Below are 17590 nucleotides of genomic sequence, written 5' to 3'. Positions count from 1 at the left end.
GTTCCTAAAGGCATTCCATCAGAATATCTTCTCGGGATTTTATAAAGCGTTACATCAGGAGTTTCTATAGGTATTCTGTTAGGAGTTCCTTCAGAGATTTCATTAGGAGTTCTTTTACGGTTTACATCAGAAGTTCCTCCAGGGAATTCATTAGGAATTCTATCAAGATTTTCCCTAGGGGGTCCATCAGGGATTCTTCCAAGGGTTCAATCAGAAGTTTTTACAGGGATTTCATCAGAAGTTCTTCCATGTTCTCGTTCATGTTCTTCCATTAGAAATACTTCTAAGATTTCATTATAAAATCCTCCTGAGATTCCACCATGAAAACCTTCAGGGATTTTATCGAAAGTTATGTCAGGGATTCTATCTCTAGTTTTTCTAAAGGTTCCTTTAGGAATTCCTCTAGGCTTATGTTGGGTTTGATCAGGCTATCCACCATGGATTCTACCTGAATTTATTAGGGGTTCTACCAGAATTTTCATCCAAGCAATTCTTCAAGACATTCTTCCAGGAATTCTTCAAGGGAGTCCTCCCAGAATTAATCAAATTATGCCTCCTGATATTCCTCAAGGAATATATATCGGAACACCTTGAGTAATTCCTCCCGGAATGTCTCCAAGGATTCTCAAGGGTTATCATTGATTTTACCATAAATTTTTTATAAGGATTTCATCACCGGAATTACTCAAGAGATTTCTTCCGGAATTCCTCTTGGAATTCATCAAAAGATTCTACCCGGAATTCCTTAGGGTTTAGCTCGGAAATCCTCAAGGAATTTTTCAAGGCATTTCTCTGGAACTCTCCCAGGTGGTTCTGCTACATTTCTACCAGGAAGACCTCCAAGGATTTCAGGTAAAATTCTAATAGGGATTCCACTAGAAATTCTTTCAGAAACTCCACCAATTTTTTTCAGGTGATTTTACCGGGAAATCAAAAAAATCTCTAGAGGTTCTTCCAAAACATTCTGGAAAAAATCTATAAACGATCCCGTAACGAATTTCTCGAAGGATTCGACCACAGTTTTCCATAAAAATTCCACCAGTAATTTCTTCAAAGACTTCACCAGTATTCACCGGTAACTTTTCACGAGAGAAGTTTTCTAAGGAATTTCTCCAGGAGTTGTGCCAGACTCAACACTGGGAATATCACCAGAGTTTTGCCAGAATTTTCACCAGAAAATGTATCAGAGTTTCGCCTGAAGTTCTAGCAGAGAAAACTTGAAAGGTTTCACTAGGGTTTCGCTTCTAAGAATTTTATCAGGGTTATCAGATGCTCCTCTATGGAATTAACCAAAAACATTCCAAAGGGTTCACATTTTTTTTTTTGAAAAACCACTTATATTTCCACGAGTGAATTTATCAAAAATTGCGCGTAGGATTTAACTAGAACTCCCTTTGTTTATTCTAGGTATTGCTTCAGGAAGCTTCTACAAGATTTCAAACAAATTTCCTTTACGGATCCATTGATGTTTACTCAAAATATTAAACAAAGCATTTCTTTGAAAATTCTCAGGTTGAATCCCTAAAGTAACACTAGTAAGATTTTTTTTTTGGGAAATTTTCTGGAAAAATCCATGGAGCAATTTCTTGAGAAGTCATTGCAGGAATCACCAAAGAAGGGGACGGACCTGGTGTAGTGGTTAGAACACTCGCCTCTCACGCCGAGGACCTGGGATCGAATCCCATCCCCCGACATTGTCACTTATGACGTAAAAAGTTATAGTGACGACTTCTTTCGGAAGGGAAGTAAAGCCGTTGGTCCCGAGATGAACTAGCCCAGGGCTAAAAATCTCGTTAATAAAGTCAAACCAACCAACCATCACCAAAGAAATCACTGGAGAAAATACTAGAGAATTCCCTGGAGGACTCTGGTGAAACTCCTTATAAAATCCCTAGAAGAACTTCTGATGTACTCCCTGAAGGAATTCCTGACGGAATCCCTATAGGAACTCCTGATGTAACTTGTTTATAAAATCCCAAAATGAAATCTTGATGGAATTCCTCTAGGGACCCGTGATATAATTTATAGAGAAATTCTGGGTGCTACTTCCAAAGGAATTTCTGATGAAATCCTTTGAGAAACTTCTCAAAGAACCCCTGTAGGAATTCCAGGTGCAATCTTTGAAAGAACTCTTGATAGAATTCCTGGGGGCACATCTGACGTGATCCTTAGAAGAACATGTGATGTAATTCCTGTAGGAGTTCCTAATTGAATCTCTGGAGGAACTCCTGATGGAATCTCTACTCCTTTTGAAATACTTAGAGGAATTCCAGATAGAATCTCTATTTTTTTGATAGAATCACTGGAGGAATTCCTGATGAAATATCTAAAGGAACTGCCAATGAAATGCTAGGAGGAACTTGTGATGCAATCCCTAAAAGGACTCTTGATGTAATCCCTAGAAGAACATCTGATGTAATCTTCAGAGGAACCCCTGATGGAATCTCTATAGGAACTCCTGCTGAAATTTCTGATAAAATTCCTAAAGGATTTCCCAAAATATTCTTTAAGGTAATTTCTGGTGAATTCGTTGCAGAAATGCAGCCCATAGACGCTCAGCCTGTTTGACCAACATTGGCCACGATCCCAAGTAAGTCAAATCAATTTATGTTCGTACGATTGCTTGACGAGCTGTCAAATCTTGTTGCACCAACATTAATGTGACTGGGATGGAGAATATAAAATCCAAAAGGTACTCCACCACAATTACTGCTTAAAACTTCTTCAATTCCAGCAGAAATTCCTCCAGGAAGCTTGCAAAATTTTCTAGGTGTTCCTCAAAATAATCCACCAGAAATTAACATAGGAGATTCCTTCACAAATTATTTCAAGAATTTCTAAAGGTTTTCCTATTTATGTAATTCACCGAAAAAAATCTCCCAGATATTTTTTTTTAGGAATTTCTCCCAAATATGATGCAAGGAATGCATTCACAAATTCTAACATGATTTCCTCAAGAATATCCTCAATCCAGCATTTCTGTCAGTGATTCTTTCCGAAATTTAAAAAAAAATCTTTTTTGAGATTCCTTCATGAAATTCTCCAAAAATGTATATAAAAATCCTTCAAAAATTTTCCACCAAATTCCTCAAGGTATTCGTTTTTCAGAAAATTCTTCTTGAAAATTCTTCAGGGATTCCTCCAGAAAATGTTCCTGGGATTCTTCCCTCTATTCTTTCAAGAGTTTTACAGGAAGTTCCTTAGTGATTGTTCCAGAGATTCCACTTATACACAATCCTAACAGAGATTCCTCTACGATTCTTCTGAAGTACTCCAGAGGTTTTACAGAATTTCCTCTAAGATTTTCTTCATCTGTTGTTAACTAATATCTCGGATAGTTATAAATATTATAGTTATAACTAATTTTTTCAGGATATTTTTCATGAACTTCTTTATGGATTGCTTCAGGAATTTCTGCATGAATTACTGCCAAAACTTCCACCAGAAATACGTTCAGAAGTGTTTTCAAAGGTACTTCGGAAACTCCTTTATCCATTCCTCAAGAGATTGTTTCTAAAATTTTACAATCTTTCCTCTAGAAATTACTTCAAAGTTTCCACCAGAAATTTCCAGGGATTCACTCTCCCAGAAGTTTCTTCATTGATTCTGTCAGTATTCTTTCGGTATTCGGTCAGTAGCTATTTCTAAAATTCTTAAAGGGATTCCTACAAAAAATTTCTTGTTTGATTATTCAGGAATTCTTCAGCAATATCTACATCAATTCCCATGTAACATTTGTAACTGAACAATAGTTTATTTATTCTAAGAGCTACTTTACAGTGAAATTGATCATTGGGTTGCTTCAGTAATTTCTCCAGGGAATAATCCAGGATTTTTTTCATGTTTTTCCCAGGAAAATAGCCAAAAATTACTTCATGATTTTTACCGGGTATTCCCACAGAAATTTTTCCAGTGATTACTCCGAAATTATTCCAGATATTCTTCATGTAATTCTTCTGGAGATACGTTCGGAAATCTCTCTTGGATTTCTTTCAACGATTTCTCCAGGAATACCACAGTCAGGAATTACTCCGGAAATTCATCAAGGGGTTTAAATTTAGAGTCTTCAGAAATTCCTCCAGAGACTCCTCTCAGAATATTTGCAATGATTTATCCAGGAGTTTCTTCAGGTATTCTTCCTGGAATTTCTTTTAAAGATCTCAAAAAAAAAAAAATGTTCAAAAATTAGTTTAGTTCTTCTTTTAGTTATTCGTCATGATTTTTTTAAACATAATCCTCCAGGTTTTTCTCCACAAATGCCTTCTGATTCTTTCATGGATTCCACTACAAATTTCTGCAACAATTCCTTCAGTAATTACTGCATAGTTTCAGCAAGGAAATGTTCACTTTTATTTTTGCATAGAATCCTGCAAGAATTCTGCCATGTTCATTTTGTTCAAGAGATTCCTCCAGGTATAATATACTGTAAGGAATACCTCAGGAGATGTATCAAGCAAATTCAAAGCGCTTCAGAATTTACTTCAGAGATTGTTTCAGAGATTCCTTCCAGAATACTTGCAAAAATTTCATTAGCAATTTTTTCAGGTTTTTCCTCAGGTACTCTTCATGGGATTCTTACAGTGATACTTCAAAGGGTTCCTTCCAGAACTTTCCCACAAAATTCCTTCAATAAATTATCCAGAAATTGTTTCAGGAAATTCTCCTATTAAAAACTTTTTTTTTCAAATTACTCACATTAATTTATTTAGGGATTCTTTCACAAATTTTTCTAGGTATTTTTTCTGGAATTCTTCCGAAGATTCCACCAAGAATTTCTCCGAAGAACTTTCTCGGAAGAATTTTTGTGGAATTCCATCGTGCAGGAAGAGAAATGTAGATGAATTTGTAAAGTAAGGCCTGAAGAAGTACTCGGAGATATGCATTGTGGAATCCCTTGAGATATTTCTGGAGAAATCTATGAAGAAATTTCTTTAAGAACACCATAAAAATCCCTAAACATATTCTCGGAGGATTCTCTGAAAGATTTTCTAGAGGAATCTCTTCCGGATTTTTTGGAGGAATTTCCAAACGGAGTAGGTATCCCAACAAGAATCGCAAGAAGTAACCCTGAAGGGACCTCAATAATAACTCTAGGAGGAATGGCTGGAAAATCCCTAGAGGAATTCTCAGAGGAAATGCTCTAGGAATTCCTAAAGAAATGCCTGGAGGTATGATGAAATGCTGTAGGACAATTGTACAAATTTCTGAAGTAGTTTGTGGTGCGATCTCCAAGGAAATTTCCTGAGAAATCCCGCTATCCTTAGAGGAATTCTGGAATGATCTTCCGCAGGAAGTTTTAAGAGAACCTTGGAAATCATTCTGGAAGGATAACTAAGGAAATTCCTAAATGAAACCCTGGCGTTATTTTAGAAAGAATCTTAACAGGATTTTTTGATACTATTCTTAAGCGATTCCTAAAGTAAACTCTAGTGGGAGAAATCCTTGCAGTAGTTTTCAAAAAGAAGTGAAATTTATGAAACATTCCTGGAAGATATTCTGGAGACATTTTTGAATCCTTGTTTAAAATTCCGAAGTTATCACTGGAGGAAATCCTGCCGGAATTTCTGGAAGAACCAGTGAAGGAATCCGTTCAGAGGAATCCGTGCAATGATTTCTGAATGAATTTCTTATGGAGTTTCAGAAAGAATGCCAAGAGGATTTCTTGACGGATATCCTGTAGAAATTCTTTTATAAATCTCTGGAGGAAACCTTATAGACACGTTTGAGGAATAACTGGAAGAAATTCTTCAATAACAAAATTGAATCCTTGGAAAGATATCTGAAGGAATTCTTAGAGAAACTTCTAGGGTAAATTCTTAAGAAATGACTGGAGGAATACATGGAGCAATCTTTGCAAATATCCCTCAAAAAGTATCTGGAGGAATGCCTTTAAGATTTTCTGAAGTAATTAATCCCTCGAGGATTTCATTTTGGAATCTATATAAGAATTTCTAAAGGAATTTCTGAACTTACACCTTGCAGCATTGTAGGATTTCTTGGACATTGAGGAATTTCTAAAAGTTTATCTAGACGAAATTCTGAAAATCTCTGAAAAATTTTCTAGAGAATTTCCTGAAGGATTTTGTAAGGAATATCTGGAGAAATTTCTGTAAAGATTCCTGGACAAGTTTCTGAGGGAATATTGGCAGAATACCTGGAGGATTTTTGAGGAATGTTTAAAGAAAAACTTGGAAGAAATTCTAGAGATATTCCCGAAAGAAATAGTATAGTGCAGTTTCTAGAATATTTCATAAAGAAATAGTAATTTTATAAATTTTTGAAGAACTGCTTGAATGAATTCCTACAGTAATTTCTAAAGAAATGGAATATATACATATAAATAATTAAAATGGTAACTTTTTGTTGCAAATAGTTAATAGTGGCACAGTCCTCAGTTGGCAGCAGCATGCAGCCTCGAAATGGCAGCAGACCACTTCTGGTTGAAGTAAATCTTTCCGGTAAGAGGCCGTTACTGCTACACATCGCCGCCGAGCAGTGGCTTCCGAGGTCACGATGAGGGAGGGAGAAGGATGGAAAACTTGGAATCTGGCAAGAAATGGAAATGCACTCTGGAAAGATTACATTGTTGCCGGGAGCTGCCTGATGGCTGAAGCAAAAAGCAGGAAAGTTCTCGAGTGCTGATTTTAGCGCAAGTTTTCCGATGCGATTTAACCCTTTAGCAACAAATGTTATATTTTGAGATAAGAGGCCTCGAACGCCCAGTGTGGTTCAATTGAGTACTATGGGATTGCAGTATGGATCCTAGGATTGAAGTGTGGATTTAGGTATTTCAGTGTGGATCATTTGATTTCAGTATAGATCCTGAGTTTCTGGAGTGTGCCTTGAATATCCTGGGAGTCCAGTGTAGATCCTATATCATTTTATTGTTGATTCTGGAATGAAAGTGTGGATCCTGGTATTCCCAGTTGAAATGTTAATAAAGGAATAAAGTGCGAATCCTGGGCCGTGAAATAACTCGGGCATTAATGGGTCGCACCGTTGCAGCCCTTTGTTGAAAACCGATTCGAATATCGATTGGATTAGTTTCATTTCGACGCTACCTAAGGATATTTGAATGAAATTCCCCAGAACTATCATGGAATTCAATCGATTGTAACTGTACCAATTTCAAAAGATATCGTTCCTTCGAAAGAAATTCCGCAGCTTAAAGTTCTCTCGTAAAACATAGCCCCGAGCTGGGCGTAATGTGAAAATAAGTGCACATTTTGCACCACATTATTCATCGTCCCGCGCGTGGTGAAATTGCGAAAAAAAAAAACGTATTGCGCCCTCTCTCTCTGAGTCTGAATGGCTCCCGGAAGCCCCCTGAAAGTATGCACAACCTGTGGCAGATTAAGCGAACGGATGACGGATGGAAGCGCAGTCGGATGGAAGCTATAAATTTGATGGTGTGTAAATTATGATTCCGTGATGGATACTGATATGGCTCGCGTATGTGGCAGCCATGGGCGCAGCCAGGATTTTCATCTGGGCTAGCGACCTCAAAAGTTCACTCACACATGTAGTTTTCTGCTCGTTCTAAGCGCTTTCGATCAGATTCGTCCTCCGTACCTTAGTATTGATAGCGCCACGCTTGCCAGGAGCTTATGTTTACTGGCAATTACAGCAGAGCTGTTAGACATTATCCTCGAAAGTAGCTGCCTTTTTACAGGCATATTCAACGTAGCTAGCAAAGCTGAGCTTGTCATCGATCATTATCCCAAGATGCCTTAGGGATCGCTTGAAATCTATGGTGCAATCACCTACCGAGATAGGCACCCGTTGCTCGGACTTGCGGTTATTGTACACCACCATCTCAGTCTTGTGAAGGGCCAGTCCTAGTTTCCTAGACCTCTTCCATTCCTCAACTATGGAGATAGAATTCGTTGCTGTGAACTCTACTTTCTCCATCGATTCACCATAGACCAACGAAGCCAACAATCTTAACACCCGTTGGAAGGAGCTGCCTCAGTACGTCTTCGTACAACGCATTCCATAACATCGGGCCCAGCATTGAACCTTGAGGTACTCCCGCGGTAATTTGAACGCTTTTCTACCCCTCCTCTGTGTCTTACAGTAGAATCCTGTCTTCAAAATAGCTTTATAGAAGCTTACACTATTGCACCGGTACCTTGAGGCGGTAAAGTGCGTGGGCTATCGCTTCCCAGTTTGCGCTGTTGAACGCAATCTTCACATTTTGAGTAACAAACGCGCAGTAACTCCTTTTATGCTCGATTGAAATCTCAGCTGTCTTAACGACCGACTGGATTGAATCCAAAGTAGATTTACCTTTCCTGAATCCAAACTGGTTGTTTGACAGGCCGTCCGCACCTTCCGTATACGGTACTAGCTTGTTGAGGATCAACCTCTCTAACAACTTGCCCGTCGTATCTAGTAGACAGATATGTCTATACGCCGAAGGGACACCTGGTGGTTTCACCGCCTTTGTTTGTAGCACCGATTTCTGTCGCTTCCATATATTTCGGAAGATAATGTTGTATTGACTGCAGCTTTTAAGGCATACCATCGGGTCTCGAAGCCTTATTTGACGCTACTTCTGCCAGCTCTTCGTTCGTCACCCTCGCCACTTAATCTCCTTCAGCTGCCACATACGGCGCTGGGGGCCATGGGCTTGTGGGATGATGCGTGAAACAGCTCGGGCGACTTGAGGCGTCATGGTACCTTTGGTCTTAGCCATTAACTCTCTGTAGGCGTTACCTCACGGACTCGCGTCAGCACTCTGGCATAGACTATCAAAGAATGCCCGTTTTCGAACCTTGATATTCTTTTTGAGAGCTAACTTTGCCTCTCTGAATGCTGAACCGCGTACTTCCCTTTGTGCTTCTGTGCGTGCGGAAGCATCTCACTGTCGTGATATCACAGTAACTAGCTCTTCACCGTCTAGGGACAGAGTGTTCTGGTCACGCCTCAGGGCTTCAGTGAAAACTTCTCCGTCGAAGATTTTCCCGGCGACGAAGACCTCCCGAACCGATGCTATCCGGGCAGATGCCGAGGTCGGAACTTCCGGTTCACAGGCGCCCAGACTGTCATTTGCCGGTGCAATAACGCGTTCTTCTCAACTAGTCCACGACGGTAGACTGAGCCTACGCCGAAGCTGGCCGGACAGATGCCGAGATCGGTCCTGCGATTCCGAAGGAGGGAAACTTCCGGCTTATAAGCGCCCTTACGACCATTTGCTGGTGCTGTTTCGCAAGTTACTCAGCTCTACTCTGTCTAGTCCCCGACGGAAGATCTAGCTTACTCCAATCGCGACCCGGAGCTCTGCGTTATCTCCCTGTTCATCACATTCCAAATGATTTCATGCTGGCACATGTTCTGTACGATGTTGTCCGGATTTAGGACGCTTGCGGTTTCTGACATCATCTCGCTATATCCCTGAATCGAGGGAAGTCGAATATATCATGCTCTGGGATCTCCTCGATATTTGGCCAGGCTGGACAATGTGGAGACTCTGCGTGTCCGAATCTGTGCAGACATTTTCGGAAGCATCCATGGCCTGACAAAAACTGGGTCAGGAAAAAAGTTAACTTCTCCATGTTTTCTGGCCATCCACACCGACACGTTAGGGATGAACCTGTGGATCCAGCTTCCTTTCTCCGAGTTATTCCATTCTGGCTGTCTCTTGGCCAATGTATCCAATCTGATGGTATCCCTCATATTCCTAGTGTTAATTTGTTGGTAGCATGCAATGTCCTCAGCCTGAGTGATGCAGATAGGGATCATTCCGGGGCGATAACGCACACTGCCTCCGACGATATAGTGCGGTAGGCACTCGCCGTCCGTATAGCCATGAGCCGGAACATATCTGACAGCTTCTCTCGATTGCGTTTGGTTGTCAACGCTGCAAGTCGGGACTCCGTATATCTCAATATGGACGATGATACGATCGCCAGAAGACACCTCGTACTGCTTCTTGCTCATCCAATGTTGGGCATGATCCTAGCAACAGTGCTAGCTGCTTTCGCTGCCTTTTCGCAGGCATAGTGTACGTGGCTGTCGTCGACCATTACTTCAAGGTACTTTAGAGAGCGCTTCGATGAGATTTCGTGTCCTCCGACGTTGATTTCGAACTGCTGAACCGCCTCGCCTCCTGACCAGCATCACCTCCGTTTAGTGAGAAGCCAACTGCAGATTGACTACACAGTCATCCACGATTCAATGGTGTCTGGCAATTCCGCCGTCAGCATCTACACCTCCTTCGCAGTCTCGCCTGTTATCACAAAGACGTAGTCATCATCGAACCCGACGATCTCGACTCCATTCGGCAGTGTCAGCAGCACTCAGGTTAGCACTCCTTCGTACATCATATTCCACAGTGTTGGACCAAATATGGATCCCTGTGGAACTATCGTTACCACTGCGCAGTATCGATTGCCTCTTCTGCTATTCTGCTTGGACGCTTTCTCCGCGCACGCGATGACTTCCCGAATGGCATTCACCGTCTTTTTACGGAATCCGAACTGCCTTTTTGATAATCCGTTCTGGCCTTCCGTGTAGATCGTCTGCTTGCGGAGGATGACCTTCTCCAGAAGTATACCAAGAGCATCCAGCAAGCATATTGGTCTATGTAAGACAAGATCTCCTGGCGGTTTCCCCGGTTTTGGCAGCAACACCAGCTTCTGCACCTTCCATCTGTCTGGAAAGCAGCCTCCCATTAAACACCTCTGCAACGCTGTCCTAAATATATCTGGGAACTGCCCTTAGCGCTACGTTGGGGACACCATCTGGACCGGGAGCTTTGTTCAGCTTCAATCCTTTCGTATTCGTGATCAGCGCGGCGTTAGGCATTTTCTTCATCTACGTCAGCGTACGATGTGGGTGGCCACGCGGTGGGAGCATGCGTAGGAAAGAGACCGCTGACAATTTCAAATTCGCTATCAAGGATCTCACATCAACCTCGTCGCCAAGCACTTCTTGTGCTAATTGTTTATGAGCTGCATCCTTTTGCTAGACGTTTTTCTTCAAAACTAGGATCATTCCGCCAATCCGAGTTCGCTTTATGCACCGCACATCTGCGCCCGATGGCGATAAGTTCTTCGTGCTTCGCATCGCTTTCAGAACCTCGGCGTATTTTCCTCCTCCGTTTTGATAACGAGGGCCTCGCTTAAGTTTCTACGTTTCATTGTCTTCGGTTTAGGATTCTCCTGGGTTACCGTTTGCTGATTTCTCTTTTGTTTCTTCTTTCCAACTAGTATCCACGGGTTTTTCGTAGTCCTGTTTTGCAGCTCGATGACATCGAGTTGTTCAGTAGACACCTCCCTATTTCTTCTTCCTTTCTACGCATGTGCCGCTCTATCTCCATTATCTTCTTCTCGAACGCACGCAGCATCTCCCTTTCCATCTTCCGCAGCTGCATCGCCATTCCCAACTCTTCCATCCACAGCTTCTGGAGTTCTTCTAGCGCTCTGACTTTCGTACTCACGCTAGACGCACTCAAGCGGGAGTTGACGCTGGACTCGTCAGACTCGCCTGTTTGCTGCGTAGTCGGCTACGAGTCTGCTTCTTCCGTTTCTGACACTCGATAGGCCATTCTTCTAGATTCTTCTGGTGGGCGGCTTCTTCCACTATTTTCATGAGGAAGTCTGTCAGCGTCCGTAAAGTTGTTTCAACATGGTTGTTGCTCCACCGGTTATTTCGTTCAGCCAGCTGGCCTTCGTAGGTACGGTCTTCTGTTGCCCCAGACCATCTTGGTTCACACTGTCGACCTTCTTCCTAATAATTCGCAAAGCGATGTGACTGAACTTTCTCTTCATGGACGAATCGGAGCTCTGGCTTTGCAGATCCAAATTCATGGAGTACTCGTCGTCATCGTCTTCCTCCTCAGTGCTTTCGTCGTCTTCCACGAACTTCTGGAAGTTTCCCTTTATCAGCTTAAACGCGTTTCCGTCGATTTTGCAGGGATGTTCCACTCGCAAAATGTTCATATCAATTTTCGACGCCTGTTTTGGCATCTTGAGGGTCGACAGTTTCGATAACTCCTTGTCCACGGATGCTAACCGCTCCTCGAACGAACCTTGAATCGTCGTCATACGTTTGACATGCACCGTCTTATTCCTAAGCATCTCCGCTAGCCAATTATTTTTCTTTTTTACTCTGCACTACTGCTCCATCTCCATTATCTTCTTCTCGAACGCACGCTGCATTTCCCTTCTCTTCTTCCGCAGCTGCATTATCATTTCCAGCTCTTCCATATGCCGCTTCTGGAGTTCTTCTAGCGCGATTCGCATTCACGCTAGACGCACCCAAGCGGGAGTTGAAAGTGGATATGTCAGACTCGTTTGTTTGCTTCCGACTGCGAGTCTGCTTCGACAAGCTTTGCTTTGACATCACCGTCTTTTAAGCATCATTCCATCTTCGACACCCACGTAACGGATATAGGCCCTGCGTAACATTTTTGTAGAGTTTTCCTAGAAATTCTCCGAGGAATTTATAGATAAACTTTCTGAAAAGTTCTTGGAGACAAAAAACTCTCTTCAAATGTTGCTGATGACACGTTAGAGAAATTCGATATAACCCCCGGAACGATGTTTAGAACAAATCCAGGAAATCGTTGAAAATAAAAGAATCTTCCAAGAATCTAAAGAATCTAGAAGAATCCAAGAATTTTTTTCAAGCGAGTATGAGGCGATTTCTCTATTTTCCAAAGTTTTGTATTGGTTTAAGTCCTAAAAATTAATTCTATTGTTTTCTGAACTCATGCAATAACCCTAGATTTTAACTCAGATTTTCGGTAATTTAAGTTTTCTGTGTACCTCTGAAATGTCAAACCGGAACAACCCCAGTGTTTCACTGTCGGAAAAGTGTACGTATTTTTTTTTGAATTTAAGCACCCTATTATATAAGAATTTGATCATGAGGCAATATTATATATAAGAGGCCTTAATGCAAAGAGGTGCAAGTGACATTTTGGTCGATTGAATATAGACGAATTCCATGTCAAATCGGTCAGTCACAAAACTCGACCATCTTCGATTTGGATTAAATTTTGCACATGTTTTTGGTATGATACAATAAGTGATTTCTTTAGCCAAATCAATCATTTTGACTCGAGAATAACTTTTGAAAATGACCCATAAAATCTTGCATTTGAAAATTTTTAACTCCGAAACTGTTAATATTTGAGAAAAAGGTTCTATAAAGAAGTTGTAGTGAACCGTTTGGTCTACAAGAAAAAAAAACACACTGAAAAAATTTTTTATGTTTTTTCATAAAAAAATCAAAATTAAAACTTAAATTTTATATTACACAAAAACTTTTTTTAATATTTTTAAATTTTCACCATGAAATCTTGCTAGTAAACAGATGTTTGGGACAAAGTTTCATGATGGAGAAATTTTTAATAAAAAAAGATTTCTAAGAACAACTTTTGGTCGATTTAAAAAAACTTTGTTTTTTTTTTTGTCAAAAGAAATACGTTCTGATGATACAATAAAAATCTTGGAATGATTCTAAATCATAATGATTATATGAATAATTTCTCTAGTAGCCATTTTCGAATTACACCGAGTTTAATACAAAAAATATTGTTTCAATATTAAAATAGGCCATTTTCATAAGTTATTCGCGATTCTCCACCAATAATAATACGTTTTCGAGAGTAAAGACAATATTCCTACCCACTTACTTATTTTCCTCTATTGAGAATCAAGAATATCTAATGAAAATGGCTTATTTTAATATTTAAATAATAGTTTATGCATTAAGAAATTATTCATATAATCATTATGGTTTAGAATCTTTTCAAGATTCTTTTTGTACCACCAGAACGTATTTATTTTGACAAGAGTTTTAAATTTTGAAAATCTGCCAAAAGTTGGTCTTGGAAAAACTTTTTTATTAAAAAATTCTCCATCATGAAACTTTGTCCTAAACATCTGTTTACTATCAAGATTCTATGGTGAAAATTAAAAAATATTAAAATTTTGTAATTTAAAATTTAAGTTTTATTTTTGATTATGTTATGAAAATAAATAAAATATTTTTTCAGTTCGTATTTTTTTTTATAGTTCAAACGGTTCACTACAATTTCTTCATAGATCATTTTTCTCTAAAATCAACAGTTTCGGAGTTGGAATTTTTCAAATAAGTTGCGTGTAAAAATTTTACAGGCCATTTTAAAAAGTTATTCTTGAGTCAAAATGATCAATTTTTGTATGGAAAACACTTATTCTACCATACGATTTTATTTTTTTTGACTCATTCTGGATGAAATTCGTCTATACTGAAATTTTTTACAGTTTTCAGGCTTTCAGTATTCTTAGGTAATTTTTTCCGCTACAGTATTCTTAGGTAATTTTTCCGTCTTACAGAAAAATATAATGTAATTCGTAGAAAATTGGTTTATTTCCTTGGTTCACATACAATTTGCATGGAATAAAAAAAATCTGAAAAGACTTTAAACTTGTTTTTCTCAAAAGCATTTTTTCTGACTTATACCTCTCTGCTTCTAACCCCCTCATATGAAAGCTGATGGCAATCTTTTCAATAATTTCAACAAAATAATCAACTCCGTTAAAAACCAGTCGATTTCGATTTTTTGTCCGATCTTCTTTTGCCCCTTTGGGCTACGCCCATGTGTGCAGCAGCCTAAATTGCCCTCGGACGAACTTTACAAATTCGCAGAGCCGAAATCCATTTACATACTTACATCCAGCAACAGCAGAATTTTGCAAATAAAAAAATACCCCGTCACATAGTGACACTTGAGCGACGCATTATCGTTCACGGGAAAGTGAAAATGATACCGAAACGAAACGCGCATTTGAAAGTTTTATCGCCATTTTATGGTCACATAAAGCGAAACAAATGTCAGTACACGGGCTATATGTGCCGTCCATACGGCAATGCAGGACCGACAGCCTTGGGCCGAAGTGGATTTGGGAGTTGAAAGTTCTTGAACCACATCATTGCAGAAAAAGTTTCATTTCGTATTCATACGAAATTTGCTTCGGTTACATTTGCACGGAATTTAAGTAATTGGATGGGCTCAATTTTCGTCTGGAATGTCGGAGCGGTTTAGTTGCAGTCCCTTTCGTATTTGAATGGGAAGTTTAAGAATTTCCATCGAATGAGTGTAACTGCTCTCTGAAGTGGAAATTTGTTGAGGCAACTAATGATAATGTTTTTGCGGCATGTGGTCTGTTCGGCTAGAAGAGACGCTTTTTCGTTAATTGACTGACCAAAGACCACGTTGCATACAAATTTGTTAAACTTTTATGTGGCGGACGTAATAATTAAGCCCTTAGAAACTCCTGTGAATTGACAGAAGCCTAGAAGAGACTTCCAACATTATTGATCATTGTTATTTTCGACAATTACACATTCATTTATATTGATTGAGAAGATAGATGGATAGTATGATTCCACAGGTGACAGAAAGTGCAGTTTGAGAAATGAAAGTGGTGACTTATAGAGCACATATATTGGTAGATATAGTCTGGGTTGCAATTGTGTACATATTTTCATTCAGCTTTAGATATATACATTTTACAACGAATATTTATTATTTCTTCAGATTCCCTTGGTTTTACTTCTGTAGGTTCATGTCTAGGAACGAAAATCGCATTTAAGTTATATTACATCCATCCTTGCACTTTATCTGTTCTAAAACGTATTGTTCTAATCTAGTTCTAGAGCTTTATTCAAAAAATAGTCAACAAAAACATTTTGATGCTCAAAATATAAAACACTATTCATTACAGAGAGAAAGCAGGAAAGAAGCATGGCAAAGTCACAAATGTAACTCGACATAGGCTCAGCGCGCGTGAACCCGCCACAAAAAAGCCCGCGAACCAATCAAAGCACAGAAGCACTTACTTGGGAGCAATGTCACAGCCCTGCTGCATCAACGAGCCGATCGTGAACCAGAGCGAGTTGAGCAGCGTGAAGCTGTTCTCCAGAAAGGGGGGATCCGACTGGCAGGGGTGAGGGTTTTCCCACTCGTACGGGGTGAATCTGCTAGGTCCACACCGGATGGTAGGCAAGCAAAGGGGGGGTGCGGGTTGAACCGGACCAGGACGGATGGAAAGAAAGAAAGAGGAACATAAAAATGGCTTTTTGAGTAGGACTCTTTTGTGAGAGGTTATTTATGCTTCCGTTTTTTTAAGGGGCCGGAATGGACCGGATGTGCGTACGGAGTCGCAGCATCAGGTGAACTTAACCTTCTGTCTGTGTCAAAAAATGGTTACGTTGTCTATGCCTTGAGACCGTGTTGATCCCACCATTTCCAATGTTTACAAATCGAGAGCTCATATTTAAAAGTCAATAACGGTACCGGCTGCGTTCCTACGGTCATCGGGCAAGGGAAGGATTGTTAGTTGGATAACCATTGTTACTAGAGATCGAATATACCTCTGCATCTCCACAGTTGTCATGGGAAGGATAGTGGGATAAGGTTAGGATCTGGGATGCACCTACGGTTGGTAATGCGATGCATGATATATTCACGCCTAAACGGATTCGCGATGTAATTCGACAACCGGATTGTACGCTTAACAAGTGATTGCCTGCCCCCGCAAGAGCAAGCGACGCGATCAAATCATCAAACATTACTCGGAATGAAAATGTAATTCAGTTCTACTTAAAAACATAAGAAAATTCAAAAGAGATATGGTTTATCAAGGGGAGAGGTTAATGGTCCATGTTACTGCATAACAAAACGTCACACTTCTTAAGAGCACATTTATCGATATAACGCATTAAGGTGAAGATGAATCGAAGCCAAAGTTCAAATTTTCAAGAGCACGGAGAACCAAACATCCGTTTAAGCTGAAAACTTAATCGTTTGGTCAATAGCTGGTGATGACCAATCGATTAGGTTTTCAGCTCAAATGGGTGTTCGGTTCTCCAGATCCGTGCTCTTGAAAATTTGAACTTTGTATTCGATTCATCTTCACCTTAAGCTAAAAATTGGAGAGATATTACCAGAACCAGAAATGAGCTTGTAACTTTACCCTTCACATACATAATAGTGCTTTTTCTCCAATCAATCCACTCACGGTGTACTATATTAAGAAGGTGATATATTCCGAAAACTGACAGCTACTCGATGCCGTCATCCCTATCCACCTCGAACAAATTTGCGAAAAAAATATTATAGTGGTCCGAAAGGTATATAGTACGATAGGAGTGACATCACATGTTTACAACGAAACTTGATATGTGCATCAGTAAAGAGCCTGCCTTGTTAATTTTTATGCCGTGCAATCCACTGATTCAAGCTTAATGCGCAAGTTCTTCAATCTTAGGCTTGCTGGGATGTTAATTGTACAGTTATTTAATTGTCAAGCTATAGGCAATTACCGCCTTAGGAATCTTGCTGTTATAAGGTTGCTGTATGGCTATATAAATATGATCAGTCTTAGGCTCTTATAATATTCTAAATCTAACCTACTAATTAGCACTAAGTTCACAATTCACGCGGGTGTTACACGTACTGACTGATTGTTGATGATGATCTCCGGATGGCTATACTAGGTTTGCAGAGTGTCTATCACGTTAGGCACTGACTCGGGCGATAGTAGATCGTACTGACTTGAGCGCGTTCCCTTTCAAGCATCGCTGCAAACTT

General features: G+C 39.9%; 1 protein-coding gene across 5 annotated transcripts in view; it reads right to left on the bottom strand.

Moving 5' to 3' along the window:
* LOC5574988 (glutamate receptor ionotropic, kainate 2) overlaps window positions 1-17590 on the bottom strand; it is a 605301-nt gene that overhangs the window by 51124 nt on the left and 536587 nt on the right. Inside the window, exon 12 of one of the 5 annotated variants that reach the window (XM_021841970.1) lies at window positions 15838-15975. The exons of the other annotated variants lie outside the window; for them this stretch is intronic. Within the exon in view, the coding sequence (XP_021697662.1) occupies window positions 15838-15975 (138 nt within the window). The remainder of the gene's footprint in view (window positions 1-15837; window positions 15976-17590) is intronic. 5 annotated transcript variants of the gene reach the window in all.

The sequence above is a fragment of the Aedes aegypti genome, chromosome 1, assembly GCF_002204515.2.
Source record: "Aedes aegypti strain LVP_AGWG chromosome 1, AaegL5.0 Primary Assembly, whole genome shotgun sequence".
NCBI classification, from domain to species: domain Eukaryota; kingdom Metazoa; phylum Arthropoda; class Insecta; order Diptera; family Culicidae; genus Aedes; species Aedes aegypti.
This window is presented reverse-complemented; position numbering and strand designations above follow the sequence as displayed.